General features: G+C 41.0%; 1 protein-coding gene across 3 annotated transcripts in view; it reads right to left on the minus strand.

Annotated features, from left to right (window-relative positions):
• Positions 1 to 23455, minus strand: part of ttc28 (tetratricopeptide repeat domain 28) — a 156202-nt gene that overhangs the window by 66282 nt on the left and 66465 nt on the right. For all 3 annotated transcript variants that reach the window (XM_078271274.1, XM_078271273.1, XM_078271275.1), the window contains 3 exons: positions 12488 to 12635; positions 4993 to 5265; positions 4279 to 4409 (listed from right to left, as the gene is read on the minus strand). In XM_078271274.1, coding sequence (XP_078127400.1) covers positions 4279 to 4409; positions 4993 to 5265; positions 12488 to 12635 — 552 coding nt within the window. The remainder of the gene's footprint in view (positions 1 to 4278; positions 4410 to 4992; positions 5266 to 12487; positions 12636 to 23455) is intronic.

Below are 23455 nucleotides of genomic sequence, written 5' to 3' on the forward strand. Positions count from 1 at the left end.
CCTCCTCCACAGCGCTGTGGAAGAAGGTCTGGCATTCGAGACTAGGTGTAAGCACAAAAAGTACTTAGTGAAGTTTAGAAAAAGGTCGTAATTTGGATTCAAATCAGACGCTATTTCGCTTCCGGTTGCCTACGTGATCCGTGCAGTTAACCATAGTCCTCATAAATCCACAAAGACAGCGGAAGGTGACGGACGTCCGGACAAAAATTAGGGACATCCGGCGGAATTTCCAGCACCACCTGAAAAATCCCGGAAATTAAACATCATCGATATAGACTATGCTAAACTTGACTCAGTTTGTTCTGTTTGCTACGTAAAGTTTAAGAAAAAGCAGTTTTCTTTGATTTTTAAAAACGGGAAACGAACCCCTGGTCTCCTAGGTGAAAGTCCTGTGTTTGTTTGACCCATCCACCACCCCAACCTGCCTCTTTATGAGTACCTTGGTGCTCTTATACTTTGTCACATTACTTTCTACTTTTTTCCCGTCATAACTACTACGGCCATTAGAGGGAGCCACCATTAGAAACATAAAGATAAATCGTAATTGCAGCATGAAAAAAAAAAGACCTATGGGAGCGTTTTTCGAGGGAGGACAGTCTCGAACGAACTGTTCTGTCTGGTTTTAATACTGAGATTTATGACAAACTTAATGTGACAGAACTGGAAGCTGCTCAGAAACACAAGCAGTATTCCTTGCTCGCTGCTTTCATTAAAACAAACTTACTCAAACCCTCATTCGTCTTACTGACAGGTGTTCAATCCGCCTCTCCAGATCCAGGATGCAATCACATGCTATAAAATGACCGTGTGTGTGTGTGTGTGTGTGTGTGTGTGTGTGTGTGTGTGTGTGTGTGTGTGAGGGTCCAGTGGAGCCTTCAACAACATTAAAATGGCCGTAGAGCTGTTATAATAAAGCTGTACATTAGAATCATCTTATTGAGTAAACTGGAAGATATATAATAATAAAAAGCAGCCAGTCATTTTAGATACTGCAATAACAATATTAATCAAAAGATATTGAGAAAAATCAAAAGCTATTGAGTGTAATTGTATACTTCTGAGGAGAGATGTGGAGCTATGAAGGGCCCGAAGATCAGAGGAAAAAACTTCAAGGTACATTTTAAGTAATTTATGTTAAACTTATGAAACGGTTTTAATGTACACTTAAAAACAACACTGAAGTGAACAAATCTTGTGACACCCTTGGCTCATCCTTAAAAGGGACAGATTGGATCGTTTAGAGTGTGTTTGTATCAGCTACTTCTACATCGTCAGTGTGTTAGCTGGTCAGTAAGTTGGTTTGCTAGTTTAGTTAGTTCCTAAATCTTTTAACAACACCAAAGTCACAAAATAACCCAAGCAAACTACACAATGAAGGCAGCAGTAGAGCAGCAACTCCTGTGTTCTGCGAGGTAAAATCACTGTTTTTGTCAAAGGAGTCTGGTGGCTTTGAAGAGAGCAGAGATAACGGCCTCAGTTCCCCGTCATAAAGGGCTTTTTTTTAGGAGGCTATATTTAGGCTACATATAGGGCCAACCTTTCTGAAACAAAAGATTTTAGCCATGTCATACATTCACTTAAAGTGCTCATATTATGCTCATTTTCAGGTGCATAATTGTATTTAGAGGTTGTACCAGAATAGGTTTTTGTGGTTTCATTTTCAAAAAATATGGAGAAAATATTTATTCATAATTCAAATTTAAAGTCCAAAGAGAAATTGAAAGTCCAAAGAGAAAACGAAGCAAGATCAAATTAAAAATATTATTTTTTTTAATTTTCCATTTTCCAATTTTAATTATGAATAAATATTTCCTCCATAAAAAAACACCATATTTTTGTTGTACTGCACATTGCTGCAGCTCCTCTTTTCACCCTGTGTGTTGAGCTCTCTGTTTTAGCTACAGAGTGAGACATCTCACTTCTGTTCCATCTTTGTTGGGAGTCGCACATGCTCAGTAGCTAGGTAAGGACTACTAGCCAGTCAGAAGCAGAGTATGAGGGCGTGCCCTGACAGTAGCTAGGCAAGGACTACTAGCCAGTCAGAAGCAGAGTATGAGGGCGTGCCCTGACAGTACCTAGGTAAGGACTACTAGCCAGTCAGAAGCAGAGTATGAGGGCGTGCCCTGACAGTAGCTAGGTAAGGACTACTAGCCAGTCAGAAGCAGAGTATGAGGGCGTGCCCTGACAGTAGCTAGGTAAGGACTACTAGCCAGTCAGAAGCAGAGTATGAGGGCGTGCCCTGACAGTAGCTAGGTAAGGACTACTAGCCAGTCAGAAGCAGAGTATGAGGGCGTGCCCTGACAGTACCTAGGTAAGGACTACTAGCCAGTCAGAAGCAGAGTATGAGGGCGTGCCCTGACAGTACCTAGGTAAGGACTACTAGCCAGTCAGAAGCAGAGTATGAGGGCGTGCCATGCTAGCAGCTAGGCGAGCATTATAACGTGTGTTCCAAAGTGACCACGTTTGTCTCTGAAGTAAAGGCTGGACTACAACAGAGCTGTTTGGAGCAGTTTGTGAACAGTGTTTTCTGTTGGAGATGGTAAGTCCCTTTGGGGTGGACCTTTGGGCTTTTTCACTTTGTAAACCTATAACGTGCACAAAAAAGATATATAACACAATAAAGGAAAGGGAAAAAGCCAAAAAGCATAATATAAGCACTTTAAACCTCACAGAAAAATGGGGAAAAAATATTGTATTGTAATACAGGAAGCAACAAAAAAAATCTAAATAAGCTGTTTATCTATCTGACAACAAATTACAATACACAGTAGATATTTCTGTACAAATACTCCAGCACACATGAAACTGTTTGCACATACAGCAGAGAAAACAAGAAAGATCGAACAATAGCCAACATCAAACATTATTGATTACCACACACACACACACACACACACACACGTAAGGTTGTTTATATTTCTCTCTTTGATATCAAAGAGCCAATAAAATATCCCAGAAAACGCTCCATAGGCACAACATTTTGAGAATAAATAAAACATGAAATCCTATGTTCACACTGCAACACATGTTGGAAAAGTTAAGAAAGCAACACACACACACACACACACACACACACACACACACGGGAGTAGTTAAACGAAGGTAAACACACACAAACAACCTGACAGTTTCACTTTGTGTTTGGAGACATAAAGGGGCCAAAGTCTAATCTGTAACAGCGATCTAATTAACTACGGTTTTCACAACTGTCCAAAGTGTTTGAGAAGAAAGTCGGTGAGTTTAGCTTTGGGCTGTGGCGAGGGAAAACTGCTTTGAGAGTGAGAGAGCAGACTGAGATGTTACAAACAAGCAAAGAGAAAGTTTTTTTTTGTATTCGTTTGGGTTGAGATCTGTAGAGATTCACCGTCTCTGACAAACTGCTGACATTGTCATATCATATACACTGTATTCTAACGAATGTAGCTCTTAAATGAAACATATCAGGTAGGCAAGAACCTTCCTAAACAAAGAATCAAGATGACATCAACACTGCTCAACAAGTAAGTATGGTAAGTACGTTATTCCTACAGCTGTAAAGCCTCTCTCTGCTTTCTGATTCTTAAAAGTCCCATATTGTAAAAAGTAAGATTTCCATGTCTTGTTTGATTACAAAGCAAGTCGAGGTGCTATATAGATACTGTCTACAGAGATCCACAGAGAAATGCACACAGCCCATATTCAGAAACTGTGCCTTTAAACGAGCCGTCAGGACTTACGTATGGTTGTGATGTCACAACTATACTATATATAGGTAGAAAGTGCCGCTACAGTGCCGTTACAGTCATTCCCCGGCTGCAATGACGATACAGAGACTCCGAGAGCGCAGATGTGGAAGACACGACAGCGCTGACCAATCAGAGCAGACTGGGCTTTTTCTGGGGAGGGGGGTCTTAAAGAGACAGGCGCTACAACGGAGCGTTCGGACAGAGGGTGAATATATGTATATTCAGACAGACAGTATGAGAAAAACAAAGTGTTTCTTGAACATTAAAGCATATAAACAGGTTATAGTAGAAACCCAAAATTCTAATTTGTACCTAAAAATGTAAGCTTCATTCTGTGGATGTGCGAGGTGTACTAAAATCCGGCTGTTATCTCTGACTTGGTAAGTTCAGAAGCAGAAACTGATCCAGTAAACAGCACGGCCAGGTGAAGGGCACTGCACTTAAACCACGACTTCAAAACTATACTACACAGTTCATGATATGAAAATGCATAAGCACACTCGCTACCTGTTTCTCTCTTTCTACACTCTCACACACACGCATGCAAACATACCTCTCTGTCCTTGAGCTTCATGGCCAGCACCAGCTGGTTCCTGTGATTGGCCAGTGCTTCTCTGTAGCTGCCTTTGGAGAAGAGGGCGGAGCCGAGGTTCCCATGAGCACGGCATTCGCCTGACTGGTCACCTGTGGACGAGACAGAGAGTACGTGACGTTCACTTTCTACAGCGTCCGTTCACACTGCACGCTGCTGCTTTCTCCTCTTCCATACCAATGGTGGAATGTAACTAAGAACTTTTTACTCAAGTACTGTATTCAATTTTAAGTAAATTTTAGGTACTTGTACTTTACTTTCTACTCCGCTACATTTCAGAGAGAAATATTGTACCTTTTACTCCACTACATTAACAGCTTTAGTTACTAGTTACTTTACAAATTGAGGTTTCTGCACACAAAACACATGTAGTTTATAAGATACAATGTTTTTATTATAAATTAACCTATCCAACAATACATAGGCCTACAGGTACAGCTGAAATGATTAGCCAATTTGCCAAATTGATTGTTTCCAGTTTCTAAAATGTGAGGATTTTTCTGCATTGAGTACTTTACTTTACTTTTAATACTTGAAGGTGCATTTTCCTGACGACACTTACATACTTTTACTTAAGTAGCATTTCCAATGCAGGACTTTTACTTGTAACAGAGTATTTATTTACAGTGTGGTATTAGTACTTTTACTCAAGTGAAGGATCTGGCTGTCCCATACCTAAAGTCTTGGTCACCTCCAGGTCCTGCTGCATGTAGGCCATACTCTTCTCCGCGTTACCTAAAGACCAGTAGGCCGAGCTCAGGGCCGAGAAGACGGAGCCACGCAGCTTCAGCGAGCACGTGCCGATCTTCAGCCCGGCCTCCAGCACCACGACCGAGGCGCCGTGGAAACTGTGGGTCAACAGCTCCTGGCCGATGACCGACACCACCACGAACGGGCTCTTGTCTAGCTTCATCTTCTGCAGCTGCTGGTACGTCGGCTCAAGCGTGTCTGTGAAGAGAGTTCGAGAGTGAATCCAAATAGTCAAGAGCCCCTATTATGCTTTCTGGGGATTTTTCCCGTCTTTCATTGTGTTATACAGTTTTTTGTGTATGTAATAGATGTATAAAGTAAAAAAAAACAAAAAAAAAACACATTTCACTCCAAATGGCACGTTCTCTCCCAAAGACAGCACTTTTTCTCAACTACCTGAGGCGACATTAACATTGCTACGTTTTGGTTTAAAAACAAATACCTTTTGCCATTTTTAAACTGAGATTAGTTCTTCTACTGGAGCTAAAAACACTTGTGTGCACCGAGATCCCTGAAACGATTGACGCACATTCCTGTTTGAAATTCCTCAATTAGTGATGTCACTGATTGAGAATGCCAGCCCAGTTTTTCATATGTGCTGCCCATAGGTGGTGCCTGAGCAATCCCCGCCCCAGTGGCTTGTTTGAATTTGGCTGACCAGTTACAACAGAGTGGGCCAGCTGACCAATCAGAGCAGACTGGGCTTTTCAGAAAGGGTGGGCCAAGAGCTCAGTGTTTCAGATGGAGGCAATGCAGCAACGAATGTGCTAACCCTAACCCTGGCTTAAAAATCAGTGTTTCTCCGACACTGTTTGGCTCTTCTCTTTTATATAGACCTCAGTGGTCCCCTAATACTGTATCTGAAGTCTCTTTTATATAGACCTTAGTGGTCCCCTAATACTGTATCTGAAGTCTCTTTGATCAGCACCTCACTACAACCCTTAGTGTGCGTTACTTTTCTATATTCTAGACTTTATTCTAGAATTTTAATGCGGAACTTTTTCATATCATATCTTTAACTTGACAAAACAGAAATGCTTTAAAACCTTATAATAATTCCACAATGCAACACTTACAATACGGCTTGTAGGAAACCTGTTGGTATGGAGACGAGGCATGCAGCTGTGCACCATCAGTAAATCATTTCTGGGTGACTGGAGGGATAATTAGTGCTAATGTCTGGTCCTGAGGGGCTTTACAGTGATGTACAGCAGAGAAAGAACAGAGCGGAGCCCTTTGGATCTCACCATCTCTGCTGCTGTATTTCTGTTTCACACTAAAAATACCTGGAACTCACGTCTTTACTGTGTTTTGCAATGTTGAAGTACTCAAGATCGATCTTTGTCTCGAGACCACTTTTTTGAAGGTCTCTCGTCTCGGAATCGCCCGCAACTAGGGGTGACTCCGAATAGTTGACTATTCAATGCTTCGATGGAAAGAGCCTGATTGGACTGCCGGTCTCACGGTCGAATCTTCGCAGCGCCGTAAAGTAGACAGATAAGATCAAGGGCGTAAATCCTAGGGGGGGGTCGGGGGAGTCAGGACCCCCCCATCTAAGGGTTGTCCCCCCCTAGAAAATGCTGTGTATTGTAAATAACATAATGATGTATACTTAAAATATCTGTGTAAGCAGTAAAACAATACAAACCCCAAAAAATGCTTTTTAAGTTTAGAAACATTTTGAGTTCCCCCTCCCTTGCCTCACAGTGGTTTGGTCCACTGCATGCTGTAGGATCTGTGCTAGACTCACAGTCACATCGGGTAGTGACAGGTATGTAGTGAGTAGGCGGTTCAAGGCTGTTTTATTCACATTAAACATCGGATGAAGTTTTTCTTTTCTCAAATAGAAATGATGCTGAGTAATTAATGAATTAGTCATGACAAAAAAGTTTGCTATGTTAGTGTAATCAAAGAATTTCTAATAAGGGAAGAAGTTCCACTCTCTCGTTACTTTCGGCTTCTGAACTGGTTGCAGTTCCACCAGAGATCCATATAGGGGGCGCTCACAGGCCAGTGCAGAATGAATGGGACTCTATGGAGCTATACCCCTCAAAATCCACTTTTCTCAGGATATAAGTTTTTGTCTAGTAATTTGAATGTTGCATTCGAAAGGGGAGGCTAAGAAAATACACACTGCTGGGACACAAAAACTACAATCAAATCTGAGATTTCTCAACGACAATCAGGCGAAAGAGACACATTTAGCCGTCTAGCTCCATAGACTCCCATTCATTTAGCACTGGACCGCGATCACCCCCAGTGGAACTCTGGTGGAACTGCAACCAAAGTAGGTACAATGGGGCGGAAAAGGGAGTGGAACGGCTTACCGTAGACAGGCTTTGGTGTAATATAATGTAATGTTATCTAGCTTATAGCTTGTTGGATAGAAATACACCCACTACAACTAACGTTACCACGGTGATAAGCCTAACGTTATGTGTGTGAACTGATATTAGGGTTAATATTGAAGATCTACAGTTGTGTTTTGCTCAATATGAAGTTAAGTGGCTGATCAGTTAAATATATATCCTCTGTCCCAGAAGAAACCTAATATTTATGTGGAGGACGCAAGATCATTTTCTAATTATAATATGACCGCGTGGTGAACCTATGAACCTAACTCATATTTAGACATCTGACGTTAAAGATTTGTGTTGTTGTTAAAAATGACAACACGAAAAAAAGAAAACCAGACATAAGATCCTTTTTCAGTAGGCTTACACCAAAACGCCAAGTAAGTACAATAAGTCCTCATATCAAGACAATTTGGTAACGTCTTTATAAGAATGGGTGCTTATGGAAATACTAACGTCACTATGTCACAGGCAAAGGAGACAGAAAGAACTGAGGGACAGGGAGACCAGGGACAGTCAGGTGGAGAGTCTCAGGTAGACCAGGGACAGTCAGGTGGAGAGTCTCAGGGAGACCAGGGACAGTCAGGTGTAGAGTCTCAGGGAGACCAGGGACAGTCAGGTGTAGAGTCTCAGGTAGACCAGGGACAGTCAGGTGGAGAGTCTCAGGTAGACCAGGGACAGTCAGGTGTAGAGTCTCAGGTAGACCAGGGACAGTCAGGTGTAGAGTCTCAGGTAAGTGTGTTGAGCTTAGTTCATATTTTTGGAGGTGTGTGTCTGTCAGGGTTAACAGATGAGCTTTACCAGTGGCTCACTCATTTACATTATGATCAGCCTAATTTAACAAGTGTACAAAAGCATTTTATTTCTTTTATATGGGGAGACTTTTTCAAAATAAGTCATTATGTTTTAAGGTATTTTTGTGGCTTGATTATAAACAACTTAAAAATAAATAACTGGTTTTAAAGAAGAATATTTCGGTCAATTTAGTCAGCTTTTTTATTGAATCAAGAGAAACGCTGAAAAGAAGGATAATGGTACAGTCTCCATGCTACACTAATGATAGTATTAAGGTTTTCCTCTGTGTACACATGTCCTCTACGAGTATAATTGTGGCTGAATTATTTGTGTCCCCTTCAGAAATTGCTCTTCAGAAATGTTATGTTTATTGTCCCCCCCTACTGTTAGATCAGATGTACGCCCATGGATAAGATAGATAAGATTAGGGTTGCAGTGCATGTGTGAAAGGGGCTATAGATTGTATTCTATTTTACCAAGTTCAACAAGAGCCATGTTTGCTTTCCAGACGTGCGCAACATGTGCCAAAACTGCCGACATCAGGTCATATTCAGCTGCACTTTATGCAAATGAGATGAACTGCAGCTGCTCTCATTTCTATGTGTAGTCTTACTAAATACCAGGCTAAAATTGAAAAATTGTAGTGATGTAAAAATGCTGCACCTCTCACGCTTACAGTATTGGAGGCAGGCTTGGTAAACATCCCCCGGGAAGAATTGGGAGGACTGCCTCTACTTTTTAACAACTTGCCTGGCTGATGCCTCACAGCACATCATGCTATAAAAAAAGACATCAGCAGAGCCAACAGGAGCCAGAGAGCCCAGAGGAGGGCCCCCCCTCCTCCGTGAAGCTCCCCTCTGGGCTGACTGCATATTGGCCTTCTCCACGGTCCAACATGTTGCCCTTCCTCCTGCTTACTCAAGCATGACAACTCCTGGTAACACTTGATACTCGGCATCTTAGCTTTGAGGCTCACTTGCTTTGAAGCGTATGGGAGATGGAGTTTGGGAGGTTGCAGCCCCTGGACAGCAGAACAACCTCCTACAGTGCTTCAGATCTGCACATTGAAGCTTTGCAGGATTTCAGACGGGACTCTGTTACACAATGTATGTCATTAGTACAAGCCGCGGATCATAACATCAGAATCAGAATCTGCTTTAAAGGCCGCGTGAGTGTGAACACATACACATACTCCGGCTTTTTGTTGTTCTCAAAGTAAATACACAGAAATAGACACACGGCTACAAAAAAGGGGACAATAAAGCGATGAATGTCAGTGAATAATACCAATACTGTTTTAAGATTATTTTTGGGGTTTTTCCACCTTTATTTTGACAGGACAGCTAGGTGAGAAAGGGGGGGAAGACATGCAGGAAATCGTCACGGGTCGGATTCGAACCCTGGACCTCTGCGTCGAGGCATAAACCTCCAAGTATATGTGCGCCTGCTCTACCCACTGAGCCAACCCGGCCACTCCAATACTGTTTTAAAGATGGAATATTTTGTTTTTAGAAAAGGCTGACACTACAAGGGCGGCTGTGGCTCGGGTGTAGAGCGGTCGCCCACCAAACGGAAGGTTAGTGGTTCGATCCCTGGCCCCGCAGTCCCATGTCCTTGGGCAAGACACTGAACCCTGAATTGCTCCCGATGCTGGGCCACAGTATGAATGTGAGTGATTGCTGGCTTAAATATGTATCAAGTAAATTATAAGTAGTAGGAATAGCTGAAAAAGTGCAAATGGATTTAATTAGTATGAATGTCATTCATTCCACCTACATTTTTTGTACAATGTTGCTCCATTTGATCGGTTGTCAACTTTTATATTTAGGTTGCGATTTGTGAAAAAATCAGAGGGGGGGGGGAACAAAACATGCAAGAATGAAATCCCCCTTTTAAAACTATTGATGCCACAACTGCAATGTACAATGAAAAATAATCTCATATGAAATAGCACAACATGGTGTCAACATAAAACACAGCGCTTTCAAGCCGGGGAGCGGGAGTGTTTTAATCCAAACCACAACCTTTTCCATGAACTTAATCGTTTTGGTGCCTAAACTTAACTGTCATCACCGTACGATGCTCACTTTTCTGGCTAAACTCCACTATCACGGCCCCTGAAAGGACCGTCATCTGACGGTGCCTGTAGCCGGCTCACAGTCACCTATTGGCGGCTAAACAACTGCCTGCTGGTAGCCGGCGTCCCGGAGCTCTGTAGGGGCTAAATACAACCAGCAACTGCTGCTCGGATTTTATCGTTCTATTGCACTATAGACTGATCACGCTACAGTGCTATTCTTAGTTTAAAATACTTCTAATTTTAAGTACATAATATATGGTCTACTGGTAAAGTATTGATCACTTTGAGGGGGGGGGGGGGATACATTTTGTCCCCACAGGTGATAAAAATTATTCAGCAGAGGCAGAGATATGTAGACCAGAAAGGGGAAAATCCACCACATCCCCCCGGCAAATCGCACCCTGATTGTATTAATCTGCAACTATTTTGATAATCGATTAATTTATGAAAAAAAGTCAACTCTGATTGCAGCTTGTTAAATGTGAACATGTTCTAGTTTCTTCTCTCCTCTCTGACAGTAAACTGAATATCTTTGAGTCGAGGACAAAACAAGACATTTGAGGACGTCATCTTGGGCTTTTGGGGAAACACTGATCCACATTTTTCACCATTTTCTGACATTTTAGAGACCAAACAACTCATCCATTAATCCAAAAAAAAAAAAATCAACAGATTAATCAACAATAAAAATAGTCGTTTGTTGCCGCCTTAAAATGCTTCACTTAAAAAAAAAAAGAAAAACAGAGAGAAAAACTAATTTGGTCAGTTACCGATGGCCTTGTGCTCAACAGACTGGATCGGCATGCTCTACCTCAAAGGCAAATATTGTAAAAGTAGATCTGCGCTGCAGTGTGCAAGCATAGACATTTGCTGTAGCTTGCCAAGCAGAAGGCTATTCCCAAGCAGCCTTGCTCTCATTCAGATACAGCTGAAGGGCAAAAACATAATCCCGTGCCAACTCAAGCCTGCAAACCATTCTTGATTGTATGCACTCTTCCTTCATCTTCTTACGCTGTTGAGACCTGCAGATTAAAGTGCACTCTGAACTGAGGGGCGAATAGATGAATGACACAAGAATCAAATTCATCTATCTAAATATTTCGAGAGTCCCAGAAGAAGCAGATTCAGGATAATAAACATGATAGCAAAACTAACCTTTCACCGTTCTCTTTACATGCATGCTCGTAACAGTCTTTAATATGGAACTAGATCATCAGAAATGAGAATATTTGTAACTAAATGAGGGTTCAGCACTTCCAGCATACTCTCTCCAACATTAGAAGTATCTTTAGGGCTGCAACTAACGATTATTTTCATTGTTGATTAATCTGTTGATTGTTTCTTGATTAATATTGGACTGTCTGACAGCAAGGTAAAGCGCTGAAAATATTCTAAGTATAGCTTCAACTTAAACTGATATCAATGTTTTTAGTGTCTAAAATGTGTTTAGCTGCTGCCCCCCCCCCCCCGTCCACAGCTTAATTTGCTTAATTTATTAAATCATTGCTTAAAGCAGGGGTCCTCAACGTAATTTAGGCCAGGGAGCCCTTAGCTGAATGAGAGACCGATTAGGGACCCCCAACTGCATATATTATTTTGAGTTGCATATTAACTTGGGCCGAATGGATGAAAATAAATGGTCATTATTTATGCAATAAATCTTCACTAAACACCAGTCCAGTAGCTGTGAGTCCTGCCACTACATTATAAAGAAGAGTCACCTGGCAGCGAACACAGGTGCTGTGAGGAGTCAGGCAGCAGTGGATGTCATGACTTCAAGCAGTCCAATCTCCCTGACACTCGCTCACTGCTTTCAATTTCAACTTCTACGATTCTACTATGTTTCTCTTTCATCTGACCTGTTTTATTCATTTTCTACATCTCACTTTTCTTCTTTCTCTTTTCTCCCTCTTTGTCACATCAAATGTGCATCCATTTCTTTGCGATATCTGAATCCTCAGGAGGCGTCTTTTATCCCAGAGTGAAAAGCAGAACGAAAGGAAAATGGTAACTTTACAGTTTCCCTAAGAGCCTACTGTACATCTCAATCTCCTCTCATACAACTTCTCAAACACAAAGTTATGGGAGAGGAGTCAAACAAACAAATGTATGAATATATAAATCTGTTGTAAGAAAGATGAGATGAACGAAGCGGAAAAAGATGACAGGCAGCATGTGAACTCGGCTGTACCTCTGAGGGGAGATTTCATGGCAGCCTCCACCATGCCGACGAGCAGCTGGAGACTCTTGGGGTCCTGGGCGAGGCCGGAGGCGAACGCTGCCAGGGCGTCGGCATGACGACCCAGGTACTGCAGGGCAACCCCCTGACGAAAGTAGGCCTGCAGGAAGAAGAAAAAGTAGTCGTTAACAGTTGAAGGGGTTTAAATGAGGCTTTTTATATTTGTGCTTGTGTATTTTTACCCGTCGCTCCGACGTGATGTCGGTGATGTTACGCAGGTATTACGTTAACTATGTTCTCTATCTAAGTTTAGCTCGTTAGCATGCAAATCCTGATCAAACTAAAATTGCCAACCTTATAGTAGTGCTAGAGGAAAAGTCAGGGGATCACCAAAGTAGTTTGGATTCATCCTCTGAGGATCATGAATGTCTGTGCTAAATTTCAATAAATTCCAAAGTTGAGATATTTCAGAGTGTTGTACTACAACAACACTGTCCTCCTGTCTCGACCTGCTGGCTCCCATCATTACTAAAACTGTCTCCTTCACACTCAGCCCCCTGGTACACTCCTGAACTTAAAGGTCCCATGGCATGAAAATTTCATTAACAATTAAATTTTAACATTAATATGAGTTCCCCCGGCCTGCCTATGGTCCCCCAGTGGCTAGAAATGGTGATAGGTGTAAACCGAGCCCTGGGTATCCTGCTCTGCCTTTGAGAAAATGAAAGCTCAGATGGGCCAATCTGGAATCTCCTCCTTATGATGTCATAAGGGGAAAGGTTACCTCCCCTTTCTCTGCTTTGCCCACCCAGAGAATTTGGCCCACCAATGAGAGAGAGAGAGAGAGAGAGACATCATGGCTTTCAAACGAGCAAAGTGGCAGTTGGTCAAGGCCACAGCCCCATCCTCCACCTTGCCCCCCTCTCTCCTCCTCAATAGCATTTAAAGCTACAGACTCAGAAATGGCACATCCTAAGGAAAGTTCATTGTGGGACTGGCTCTAGTGGCTGTAATTCTGCACCAAGGCTGAATTTTGGGAAAGAGACTTCAGATACAGTATTAGGGGACCACTAAGGTCTATATAAAAGAGACTTCAGATACAGTATTAGGGGACCACTAAGGTCTATATAAAAGAGACTTCAGATACAGTATTAGGGGACCACTAAGGTCTATACAAAAGAGACTTCAGATACAGTATTAGGGGACCACTAAGGTCTATATAAAAGAGACTTCAGATACAGTATTAGGGGACCACTAAGGCCTATATAAAAGAGACTTCAGATACAGTATTAGGGGACCACTAAGGCCTATATAAAAGAGACTTCAGATACATATTAGGGGACCACTAAGGTCTATATAAAAGAGACTTCAGATACAGTATTAGGGGACCACTAAGGTCTATATAAAAGAGACTTCAGATACAGTATTAGGGGACCACTAAGGTCTATATAAAAGAGACTTCAGATACAGTATTAGGGGACCACTAAGGTCTATATAAAAGAGACTTCAGATACAGTATTAGGGGACCACTAAGGTCTATACAAAAGAGACTTCAGATACAGTATTAGGGGACCACTAAGGTCTATATAAAAGAGACTTCAGATACAGTATTAGGGGACCACTAAGGTCTATATAAAAGAGACTTTAGATACAGTATTAGGGGACCACTAAGGCCTATATAAAAGAGACTTCAGATACATATTAGGGGACCACTAAGGTCTATATAAAAGAGACTTCAGATACAGTATTAGGGGACCACTAAGGTCTATATAAAAGCATCCAAAGACCACCATGTCATGGGACCTTTAAATGAAGTCCCGCAAACGTCAGCTGGAAAGTATCTACAATAAAACCGGTTTAACAGTTCACCTCCACGCATACACAGACTACCTTCAATACAAAAACGCCCTAAACACTGGCCGGTCCTACTACCACTCACAGTGTATATACACTCCGGCTCCAACAACCCCAAGACTCTCTTCTCTACAATTAAAAAAACTTCTAAAACCCCCCTGACAACATTTCTACAACCTTTCTACATCCTTCAGAACCTCCACTGGCTCCCTGTTTCCCATCACATCAAGTTTAAAATAGTAGTATAAAGTAGCAGAAAACAGAAGGACTCAATTTCTGTCATTTTAGGTTGTTTTTATTCGGCTGACGAATGTTCAAGTGTTACTGTTTTTGATAAGTTCGGTTTTTATTAGTTATTTGATGCTATAGAAACGGGCCCACACAGCTGACAAATTCACGTGACACTTCAGAGGAAAGGACGTTCATCCATAGACAGTAAAAGAAATGTTGACCATCCTGTTCCTCTGGACGGAGACCAGTGATGGATATTAGAAGCACTTTTCCAGTGAGCGCCGAGCGTTACTGAGCAGCCTCCAACTGAGAGAGATGACGTAAATGTGACGTGAGCAACCTGTCTGAAAGTTGGAAGTCTTCTGGTTGCTGTGCCAAGAGAAATCTCAATCATTCCCAATCTTGCAGAGACGGAGAGAGTAGGTATGTAAGGAGATAACATAGACACAGGCTAATTACTGCTACCTAAAATGCTAGTTAACATTAGTAATTAAACTTAAACAGCTAATGTAAGTCGTAACTGCCTGCGAGCTTCTCCTGTACTATACGTTAATTCCTCTACTATGCGACAGTAAGTCACTTGGTTATGACACAATCGTTTGCCTATTTTTACAAAAACGTCTGCTACGGAGCCATAACGTGAGAAACAAGGTAATGGAGCCTTTTATACATTGTTGTGTTTCTTTAGAAATAAACAATGGACAAATAAAGTCGTTAAACGTTTCAGATGTAAAGTTATTCGCTGTCAAAGTGACGTCAAAATGAATGGCAGTCAATGGGATGCTAACGGCGGGTGATGGCTTGTTAGCATCAAAATGGCGCCATAGGAGCTATGCTTGCCAGACGCTCGCTTACCCCCTTGGTCTCATCCCTCTTAGAACACATTTCCTCGTTTCCTCTCTCCTCGCATGATTTCCTCAAGGGAAGCAAGGAAAGGAAACGTGGATGCAATTTAAGGACATGGGACGTACCCACTGTTTCCTTCACATGTATGTACACACAAACAGCTCACACTTTGTTAGGACTCCTCCTGCATTTCACAGCAACATTAGAGACAATGAATCATGACATGAGATTCATGCGGAGGACACACAAACACCGCTCTCCTCTTCTCTCACTGCCGACCAGACTGTAACTTAATTGTCCTGTCTACCGCTCTCTTTCTTCTCCCCTTCATTCCTCTCCTTTTTTCTCTCTCTCATTTATCATCCTATCCCTCTCTCCTCCTTAAACATAATCTGTCATGACAGAGAATGAATGAAGACAAAGAAAAGAGGAATTAGATTACATGGCAGCTCCTGTCCCGGCTGCCACTTTCTGCACTCGCCGCTGTCTTTGTCCTTCCCCGCGTCTTCAGACAGCTTCATTGAAACGAATGGGAAGTCACGACTAATCAAATGCATTAAGCCTTTAGCGGCTGTGTTGGTGTTGGGAGCAGAATGTGAACAGGACACTGTGTCATTTCACTGTTGATTGACACAAAGTGGGATAAATGGTTGGTAATTACAGCTGGGGTCATATCCCTCATACACTGAAATCTGTTACAGCTACAGTGGTAATATAATCAGATTCATTTATTGACCGTATGGTCTTTTCTTTTCCGTTTGCTCAATTTGCATTTTTTTCTCGATTAACTTGCATCTATTTTTGCTGGCTGTCATCAATATTCGCAGAATACTCGCATATCAGATTGAAAAGATGGTATTTGGCACAGAGTTAACTACAGTATGGCTTAAATTAGCTTACAACTTACTTTGTGCTGCAGTATCAGTAGCTGATTATGTTAGGCTGTTGGAGAAAACAAGATATTTGAAGGGCTTTACAAGATTATTTGTCACTATTTTCTGAGTTTTTTTCCAGTTAGATGCCTGAAATTGAGTAAATATGTCACTAAATACTCCACTCAAGTAAAACATCACTTGTAGAGCTGTAAAGATGAATCGATTAATCAGTTTGAGTCATTTTTTATGAAAATAGTAAAAATTATCTGATTCCAGCTTGTTAAATATGAATATGTTCTAGTTTCTTCACTCCCCGGTAACAGCAAACTGAATATCTTTGAGTTGTGGACAAAACAAGACATTTGAGGACGTCATCTTGGACTTTAGGAAACACTGATTTTTGACATTTTAACAACAACAAAACTCCATTAAACCAGGAAATCATTGTCGTTAATCAAAAATGAAAATAATCATTAGCTGCAGCCCTAATCACATTTTATAAGACTTCACATAGCTTCCTCTGGAGACACTAAAGGATTTATACAATTATTTTTTTTTCCACATATGCACTAGTACTCCATCCGTACACTACTAACAGGTCCCTCAGGTCTTCTAACCGGGGATTACCGGTGGTCCCACGCACTCGTTTAAAAAACTAAAGGTGACCGTTCCTTTGAAGCGGTGGCTCCGACTCTGTGGAACGCCCTTCCTATTAACTTACGTCCTGCAGTCTTGGTTGATGCTTTTAAAAAGCAGCTGAAGACACACTTGTTTAAACTCGCTTTTGTCTCATGTTTGTAACTTTGGGTTTTTAGTCTTTGAATCTTTTACCTTCATTGGTATTGTATTTACTTTTACTTGCCTATTTTCTGTTTTGGATCCTACTGTATTTTAACAAATGCTTATTGTGTGAAGCACTTTGTGACTTTGTCTGTAAAAGGTGCTATATCAAATACAAATTATTATTATTATTATTACTCCCCAACACCTGTAAGCAGTTCCCCTTTAAATTGAGACACCTCCCCATCTATTTGACATGGAGAAAACCATTTTATAGCAGTAGCAAATATACCAGTCAACAATGGCTGGAATACAGGACGGCGGCTCAGTGTTAGCTCCTGACTCTGATGCCAAGTGTCCATGCTGAGGAGAGAGAGACAGCAGCCTGCCCTCTGACCCTCGTCCAGGCTGGAGGGGAGAGCGGCGGGGCTGGACTGGGAAGAGGTAGCCAGGCTGGTGGCTGGGGGGGGACATATGGACGCCCCACCTGTCTGCCTACCTCTACTTAGCACTGCCCCCAAAAAAATCTGTCGCCTTCACATTGATTTGGCTGCTGTGTGGAGGATGCAGTGTTTCTCATTTAGGCATTCATGTCCTATTCTTGACTACTTTTGATTGGGGGAAGCTTCTGGGAGGATAATTTCAGTCAGATGAGGGTGATTATAATCATAGCAAGATGGGTATTTTCTCTGCATGAATGTACAGCACAATAGGTAAGATTGAGAGTGTGTGTGTGCAAGTGTATGCGTGTGTGTGTGTGTGTGTGTGTGTGTGTGTGTCAGAGCTTTTTACCCCCATCAAGGGTGTAAACATGCCAGAGCCAGACAGAAAGTGACAGCAGGAAGAGTCTGCTTCCACCACCACCTCCAGCCTCCCGCTCACACACATCCTGCCTATTAGCTCAGTCTGGCTACGCTGCCTGCTAAGCACATACAGGGGGTATACAGTCCAGACAGGCTCTCTCTCTCTCACACACACACACACATCTCAGACACACATTAACACACTTTCTGTCTCATTTTTTTTTATTTTTCCCCGTCTGTCTCTCAGCAGTTGTTCTGGAGCATCTCAAAAATATCTTGTCAGATTACAGAGTCTCTTCACAAACTGCTCTGGTAGTGTCTGAGGTATTTTACACACACACACACACACACACACACACACTCGAGCATTTAGACAGCCTCTTTAACATCAGCTGACAGGTCTGTGTCAGTTAAAGTGAAGGGATCAATAAAAGGGACAAGAATAATCCTGGTGTGAGTGTGTCTGCACCTACAGTACTTATATTTTTTATGTATTTATTGTTTTGTTCATATATAGGGCTGGGTCTCGCATAAAGATTTTCGATACCGGTACCAATACTAATATCGTGACTTTGATACCGGTTCCTAAGCGATACCAATTTAATTACACAAAAAATGAATTACAACATTACGGCACAAATCTTTTTATTTATTTTTCAGCTCCTACTACGTGAGCCCCGTCTCTGTGTAACGTAGACTTTTTCCTGCGTGTCTCTACGACAAGTAATGTTAGACAGCCAATCAGCAGCATTATTAGATCTTTCTAGGAGCATGCTGCATGCTGATTTGCTCACTGATGCTGATGAGATTTACTCCTTAAGTATTTTTAGCTTAGAAAAAGTCCCGCACACCGACCATTACGCAAGCAATAATTTATTTAGAAAATATAACGTTTCGGTCTTAGACCTTCATCAGGTAAAAAAACTCCTTAGGTATTGAAATTGGGTTTTGAATGACGAGGCATTTTTCGATACTTTAGAGGCAATTCACTCTGTGCCTAAAAAGTATTGAATTCAGATACCAGCCCTACTCATATATTATCATCCTGGCATCTCTTGGGGCTGCTAAACTAAGGGTCTGCTTTAAAGCAGTTCTGATCAATATTTAAATAATAAAGTATGACAATGTGAAAACAACGTGGAAGGGTTTGCTTGTAGTGATGAACGTACAGAGAATTCTCATCTGAATCTGCAGCTCCTCTCGACTTTACGGAGCTTCATAGTGAGTTTCAGCTCATTGTTTATCTGTCTAGCTTTACCGTTTACTCTAGTCTTACCGCTCTCATAGCGCTGTTTTCCAAGAAACATCTCTAAAAACTCACTGTACACCCCGTGTCACTCAAAAAGTAAAGGTCGGTCAACTAAAATATAATTCGTTCGAAACAATATAGTGCCCTGATGTCCGTCCGTCGTCGGAGAGAATGTCTTAACCTTCAGTATAATCTATATTTTTTCCCCCACGTGGCATCATACAACTGTCTTGAGATTGTGAAATTGTGTGATAAAATTTGATAACGTGGCCCCAGTTCTGTCATTATCCTAAGACCTCCCGATACAGTCAAAAATCGTATCGCATTTTTACGAGCGTCTGATCTTGTGCTACATACTGATACTACAGTGTGATCCAGACCTCTCAGGTTGACTGGGTCACGTGAGTCAAAACTAAACATGGAGTTTACCACATATCTGGAACAAACTCCCCAAAAACTGCAGGTCCGCTGCAACTCTCAGTTCTTTTAAATCAAGGCTGACGTTTTCATTTGTTTAAATCAAATAATTATTCCTTTCTGCTGTAACTTTTATTCTTGTATTTTATTGTCTTTGCTCATTTTTATTTTCTATTCTCTTTGATGAATGATTTTAATTCTTTTAAACTGCCCTTTAATGTTTCATGAAAAGCACTTTGAAATGCCTTGTTGCTGAAATGTGCTTTATAATAAAATTGCCTTGCCGTTTGTTTGGTAAACTGCTGCCAAATCTACTGGCTTATTGCTCATGTTCCACTGTCATATATATTTCACCGTATACCCATTCTTATTAATATGCTACTGTTGATTATGCCAATGCTGTCTGAAAATTATACACTGACTATTGCTTCAATTTCACTGGCAGATACCACATTTATCACTGACCGGTGGTGTGTCACTCTTTTTGATGTGCCAAATGCCGATTCTTAGTGGTTTGCCACTTTGACAAGTCAATGCTTTTCGGCCGGCTTAAGACACAGCCACTAGCATATACACAAAGTTATGACAATTCATCCTATGATCCAAATGGCATTCGATGAAAGTAGGTGGTGAGACATTTCACTCAAAACCACAAATATCAACCTCATGTATGGCGCTAGACGAAAAGTCAAGGGATAACCAAAGTCAGTAGGATTATTCCTCTGTCGAACATTAATGTCTGCATAAAATTTCAAGGCAATCCATCCAATAGATGTTGAGATAGTTCATTCTGGAGGGCCCAACATAACGGCTAAAAAAAGACTGAAGAAGTTGAAGGAGTGTGTGTATTAGTGAGAAATAATGGCAAACAAAATGAAGGAGAGAGTGAGAGATATAGCGAGAGAGGTGCTATATGTTGGTGTGTCAGAGCAAAGGATGCACACCGGATGAACAGATGCTTCAATTACTGCTCGTAACTCACATTAATCGAGAACAGATGGCGACACAAGTGGCGGGAGAGAGAGAGAGAGAGAGGGTGAGTACGAGTGAGAGAGGATCACATAAACCAGACATGATAGAGATTGATGTCGCTGCAAATCAGACAATCTGCCACAAAACACACAGACAAAACCTTCACTCTCATTTCATCTGGACACAAAGTGGATCTAGCCTTCTTTTTTCACTAGTGTTGCTTGTGACTGAACAGATTTAACACTACAGAGGATGTGGAAGGAAGAGGGAAATGTGGCCTTGAGTAATTTGTTAGAGATGGAGGATGCTGAGAGCTTCCTGACACACCTGGCAGCCTGGAACCAGCTCGCATTTTCTCATCACAGACAAACAATAAACAGCACTTTATACTACATTGACAAAAGGACATTACCATGCCCATACCTCTGGTCCCAGAGGGAAACACGATTTACTTTGAATCCTCAATAGTTTACTTAGAGCTTAGGTCTTATATTTTCGTGGTTTTGCCATTGGTTATGATAAGATTAAACTCCCCAGGAGACCAAAGTAACTGCAACATTTTTAAATAAGAAGTTTAGCAAGAAACATGATCAGATTGTAAGCAAAGCCAAGAGTTTATCCTGATTATATCTAGACCATTTTATTCTGTGTCAAACCAAAATGAGCACACCAAAATATTGAAAACTGTACAGTACGTGTACAACGGTAGGTTTAATATTAGGTCAAATCTAAGGCAGTACATAGTAATAACTGTTAAAGTGGTGTCTTTTGTTAAGCGTTTTCCACATCCAAAAACACAAACGCAAAATTACACATGGATTAATGTGTTAATCTGCTCTAATGTAAACTGTATACGTTAGCATGTCCAGCAACTAGCTTACTACCTGCAGTAGTAATTTAGCGTTACTTCCAAAGTCCATCAGCTAGCTAGGCTATTTTAGAGTTTCAGCTGCCGTTAGCAGATCTGTCCTGCTCTTTATTGGGTCAAAGTTGACACTGAAGCAACTTGCAACATTGCTACCCAAGAGACTTTTGTTTGCATAACTCATCATAAGTCAATTGAACATAAATCTAACCTCTGTGTTGCTTGTCCAAGTATGTTTTTTCTAGTAAATATCCAAACAGAACAAATAACAGAACTAATTTCATTTATATTTATAATGCTATAATAAGGTTAAGTAAGGCTAACTAGGGCCACATGGATCATTGATGGTGAAAATGCTGACTTTTTGCCAAGACATGTTAGCTTTAGCCCACTCTTTTAGTAGATATTGAAGACATGCTGTATCATGCATGTAGGCATCAAAAATATTTAATACCTCTTTTTTTTATAGATTATAGTTTTAAAATGAGTCAGCTAAAAACATTAAAAAGTCATCTCAAGATGGCGTTTTCAACCAAGCGCTAACTACAGCTACTAGTTTGAGTTAGCTAATTAGCTAACTACAGCTACAGCTAGTTTGTGTTAGCTAATTAGCCAACTACAGCTTGTAAACTCTGCTAGCTACAAATTGGAAGTCTGCTTTTGTGAACTTCGTGACATTAAAGAGGCATTGTTTGAAAAATTAGTATGAATTTTGATGGTTAATTTCCCACTGCTATAACATAAACTCTTGGCTAACGTTATATGTGCAGTGCTAGATACCATTTCTGGTGAGTAAGCTACAAAGTTATCATAACTGACAGATGTGATGTCAACAACTACAAAAATAAGCTTTATCCTTTAAGATCTACAGTTTTCTGGTGCAGTCTTTGTAATTTTTGTCTTTATCAAACAACAGGGATGAAGTGGTGCTGATGTCACTTGGCCATCACTAAAACAAGAGGGTTCATTTTGCCAAGTCAATACCCCACTTATCCCACAGTAGGTGATATAACGACATGCTGTGTGAGTTGTGAGCTGTGGGCTGTAAACCTCAGCGAGTGAGATCATTATTTAAGAGCCTGAGAGGGTCTGAGGGAGTCATTAAAAACAGCAATCTGTATTGCGAGGATGCCTCTTTGTAGAATTGAATGCACCTTATTACCAGGGTGAGGTATGATCAAACCCTGTGAATCTAAACCAGCAGACCTCTGCAGCAGAGTGCAGTTACTCACAGTCTGGGAATTAACAGTTCTCTCATCTTGATGGGCAACGTGATTCAAACAGGTTCTTCTAATAGACTAGGCAGCCTGTAAACACTGCAGTAGAGAAATAATGCTGCTGAGCAAGCATCTTCCCAGAAGACTGGAAACACATATTCTCACACAGATAAGAAACAACAGCCGCTGCGGCCATTTGGTAAAAAAACCCTCATTTGAACCTGTTAAACTGAGTCAATATGTTGAAAAAAAAACAACTAAAAGTGATGTGTGGGTAAAGACGTGGACGTAACTTACTCCGTCCACACAAAAATTGTTTACTTTTGAAAGTTCCAATACAACAATGTAAAAATACTCTGTTACAAGTTAAAGTCTTTCATTTCAAAGTCCTAGTTAAGTATTACGAGCAAAATGCAAAAGTCAAAGCATGTTACTGTTGTAGCTGCTCCAGGTGAAGCTACTTTAACTACTTTATATACAGTTAGATAGTCCAAAAGTTCTCAACCTAGGGGTCGGGCCCCTCCAAAGGGTCAACAGATAAATCTGAGGGGTCGGAAGAACATTAATAGGAAAAGTAAAAGAAAAAAGAAAGTTCAGGTGCTCAAACTGTTTTCTTTTTTTCTCTAGTCTGTTTTTTGTGTGAAATATGGGATCATTTTACCTCTTTGAGCCTCGGACTGTAAAGATCACTCTAAGGAGCAATAGTAAAGGTTATGTTTTTAAAATGATAAAGTAAGTTTATTACGTTCTTTAATGTAAAATCTCTTTCTGAAAAGTAACTACATCCGTCAATACAATATTTCCCTCTCAAAAAGTAATAGAGTAGAAGCATGAAGTGACAGAACATGGAAATACTCAAGTAAAGAGTACA

The sequence above is a fragment of the Sander vitreus genome, chromosome 16, assembly GCF_031162955.1.
Source record: "Sander vitreus isolate 19-12246 chromosome 16, sanVit1, whole genome shotgun sequence".
NCBI classification, from domain to species: Eukaryota; Metazoa; Chordata; class Actinopteri; order Perciformes; family Percidae; genus Sander; species Sander vitreus.